Genomic DNA, 3,322 nt, shown 5'->3' on the forward strand with positions numbered 1-3,322 from the left:
GCCTGGCATCTGCGGCAGCAGTGGGACGTGCCGCGGACGCACGCGTACTACGTGCCGCCCGGCGCCGTGCGGACGGCCGCGCCGCTGCTGCTCATGGCGGCGACGCGCGACCCCGTGACGCCGTATGCGGCGGCGCGCGCGGCGCTCAAGACGTTTGCGGGGGCCCGGCTCGTGGCCCTGGACGCGTACGGGCATGCGTCGCTGGCGATGCCCTCGCTGTGCGTGGCGGCGCATCTCCGGGCATATCTGGCCAGGGGAAGCCTGCCGGAGGAGAATGTGGTGTGCGAGATGGATGGTGCGTATTTTCCGTCTCCGGGCGCAGAGGAGCAGGGTTCGGGGTACTACGGCCCGGAGGAGCGGGCGATTTTGGCGGCGCAGAGGGCGCTGGCGGAGAGCATTCATGAGGTGTCTTTGCATGGAACATAGCGGACACGATAGGAATGGCAGAACGATGAGTCGACGGGTTTTTGGTTTGTTACTTGGCGAAAAGGTGCGGACGCGACTCATTCGCCATGTACGAGAAGCACGGGTACGCTGGCGGACCATGAACTTGCTATGGGTATGTTTACTTTTCTGTATGCTATAAAGGATGGGAGAGTAGAGAAGATGATGCTATCCTAAAATTCCTCGCCACGTGCGATCACGGCCCGTAGCCGATCGGCGTAGAGCGGGGAAGGCGGGGGACCCTGTTGTCTGGTTCATCCACGATGCCCTCTTGCTTTGCTGTTTGATACACAAAACGACGCTGAAGTGGGTGTAAGCGAGAGGGACGATGAAGGGAGCAATTGAAACGGGCGTGGAATACTTCACCAAGAACTGTTAATTAGTCATCGGTGACCGAGAAGCTTTGGGCTTCGTCTAGTGTAAGCCCAATGCCCGGCCAAACAAGGCTCGCCTGGTGCATCATAGACTTGTAACCCCGCTATGTCCGACAATGCAAACGGCATTATAAATCACAAATTGAGGAATTCAAGGCGTTTTCACATCCCATCACTCGCAGAAAGCAAACCCCTTTTTTCTTTGACGAGACACCTTTGAAAAAAACTACAACCTACGCTGCTCAAGAATGGCATCCGCAGCAAAGACCATTGTCGCCACCGGCCTCACTTCCGGCTTGGTTCGTCCTCTACGCCCCTCAGGCGGCCACGCATACACCTCTCTGACAAAAAACAGGGCTTCGAGGCGCTCAAGCAGCTCCTGCAGGCGCCGCAGCCGTACCGCATCGTCTTAGGCGCCCGGAACGTTTCGGGCATGGAGCAGTCCCTCCGCGACGTGCCATCTGCATCCCCCAACATGGTCGAGGTGCTGCCCCTGGACCTCGCCGATCTCCAGGGCACGAAGCAGTTCGCCGAGGCGGCGCTGCGCGCGGTCGGCGACGCCAAGATTGACTACCTCTTCCTCAACGCGGGCATCACGGACCCGGCCGCGGCGAACCCGCGCGGCTACCGATGGTGCGAGCAGGCCGTGGTGAATCACGTTGGTGAGTGAGACGTTGGACTGCATCTGTGACGGAAGCTGACGGGTGGGTGGTGTACTAGCTCAGTTCTACCTGGTGCATCTTTTACGGGAGAAGCTCGAGGCGTCCAAGGGCCGTATTGTGTTTGTGTCCTCGGGCGCCGCGACGTCTGTTTCTGACCCGAGTAAGTTGGGGCCGCCAAAAAAGTATACATCTTTTATTTTTCTAACAGACTCCCCGCAACAGGTGTCTTGGAGGACGCGCTCAAGTCGGGCGCCGGCACGGCGGACGCTTCGCTCTACTGCAAGACCAAGTTTGTGCAGCTCCTCGGCGCGCACTGGTGGCGTCGCCAGCTCGCGGGCGTCTGCGACGTCGTCGCCGTCTCGCCCGGCCTGATCCCCGGCACCGGACTCGGGCGCGGCAGCGACATGAAGCTACCCGCCGGATCGCCCGATGCCAAGACCATCCCGCAAGGTAACGTGTCGACTCTGCACTACGCGGACAAGAAGGGATACTGATTGTAGTTTAGGCGCGCAAAGCATGCTTGCTGCGCTGACGCGCTCCGACTTCCCAGAGGACCCCGACCGCATCTTCCTGACCAGCTGGGGCGAGTGGTGGGACAAGGCCATCTTTGCAACGTCGCTGGATAAGAAGCTACAGGACAAATGGGCGTTTTCCAAGGAGGACATTGAGAAGGAGGCGGGCATTTCGGTATAGGGGTTAAGCTAGGTATCCATTCTATTCAGCTCTGCTAAAGACACTACATGTTCACTTAAAAAATAGCCACGCCATTGGGCGGGCTGGCGACACCACCCTTGACCTGCAACTCGTGTTAGCTCCAACTACAGCGCGGTCAGTCACTACTCACATGAATAGGCATGCTGCTGAAGAAAAAGGTCCAGCGCTGTCGTTTCTTGCACTCCTCGCCCAGCCGCTTCAGGTCAAACAGCTCGCCGATGGGCATGCCCCAGCCCGGGAGCAGCCACTCGTGGAGCAGGAAGTCGGTCTCGGGGAACGGCAGGGCCTCGAGGGCCGGCTGGTCGCCGGCGACGGCCGCGAAGCCGTGGTCCCAGAGCCAGCGGAGCGTCGGCTCGGCGCTCTCGAGGCCGATGGAGGCGGGCATGTAGTCCTTGGCGAGCGCGGCCTTGGCCTCGCTCGCCAGGCCGTCGTAGGATTCGGTGAAGCCGGTGCGGATGAAGAGGATGTCGCCGGTCTGGAACGCGGTGCCCTGGGCGGCGGCGACCAGGTCCAGCTCGGCGGCCGTGATGCGGTGCGTGCTGTGCACGTTGACGGCGATGCCTCGCGCCGCAGCCCAGGCCGCCCAGTCGAGCAGCACGCCGCGGCCGACGATGCCTCCCGTTTCGACCCACGCTATTGTTTTTTTTTTGTTAACCAAAAAAAAAGGCGCGGATCCCACACATCAGGTCTCCCCCCCCCTTTTTTCCTTTCACATGTCCCCGCGCTGGCCGAACTCACCTTGGGTGCCGATGGCGTCCGACGTCATCATCTGCTCGCGCGTGGTGCCGTTGTAGAACAGGCCCGCGCTGCTGCTGCCGTAGTGGCGGAAGCCGTCCCACTGGGTGCTCGACTGGGTGTTGAAGGTGACGACGTCGTCGTGGATGTGCGCCGCCTTGGGCAGGATGCGGTGCTCAAAGGGCTGCCGCCCAAAGGCGGGCGGCTGCATGCGGTCGAGCGGCCAGTCGGTGGGCACGCGCGTGCCGTCGCGGATCTCGGCGGCGGCGGCGGCGGCGACGCGCGCGGGCGTGAGGAGATGCAGCGCGCCGAGCTCGTCTGAGGCGCCGTACAGACCCCAGGCGTTTCCGGGAGGGCCGTCGGGGCGGAGGGGGAGGGAGTCGAAGGACGGCC

At 62.1% G+C, this 3,322-nt stretch overlaps 1 protein-coding gene across 1 annotated transcript; it reads left to right on the forward strand.

Moving 5' to 3' along the window:
• Positions 1-1,066: 1,066 nt before the first annotated feature.
• CCM_00587 (Short-chain dehydrogenase/reductase SDR) lies at positions 1,067-3,251 on the forward strand (the record flags this gene model as incomplete). The annotated part of the gene is made up of 7 exons (XM_006665747.1): positions 1,067-1,117; positions 1,174-1,480; positions 1,539-1,640; positions 1,703-1,930; positions 1,986-2,167; positions 2,388-2,832; positions 2,881-3,251. 7 exons carry the CDS (start codon positions 1,067-1,069, stop codon positions 3,249-3,251), a joined length of 1,686 nt encoding a protein of 561 aa, XP_006665810.1.
• Between the last annotated feature and the right edge of the window lie 71 nt (positions 3,252-3,322).

Source organism: Cordyceps militaris, assembly GCF_000225605.1.
Source record: "Cordyceps militaris CM01 unplaced genomic scaffold CCM_S00001, whole genome shotgun sequence".
Classification (NCBI taxonomy): Eukaryota; Fungi; Ascomycota; class Sordariomycetes; order Hypocreales; family Cordycipitaceae; genus Cordyceps; species Cordyceps militaris.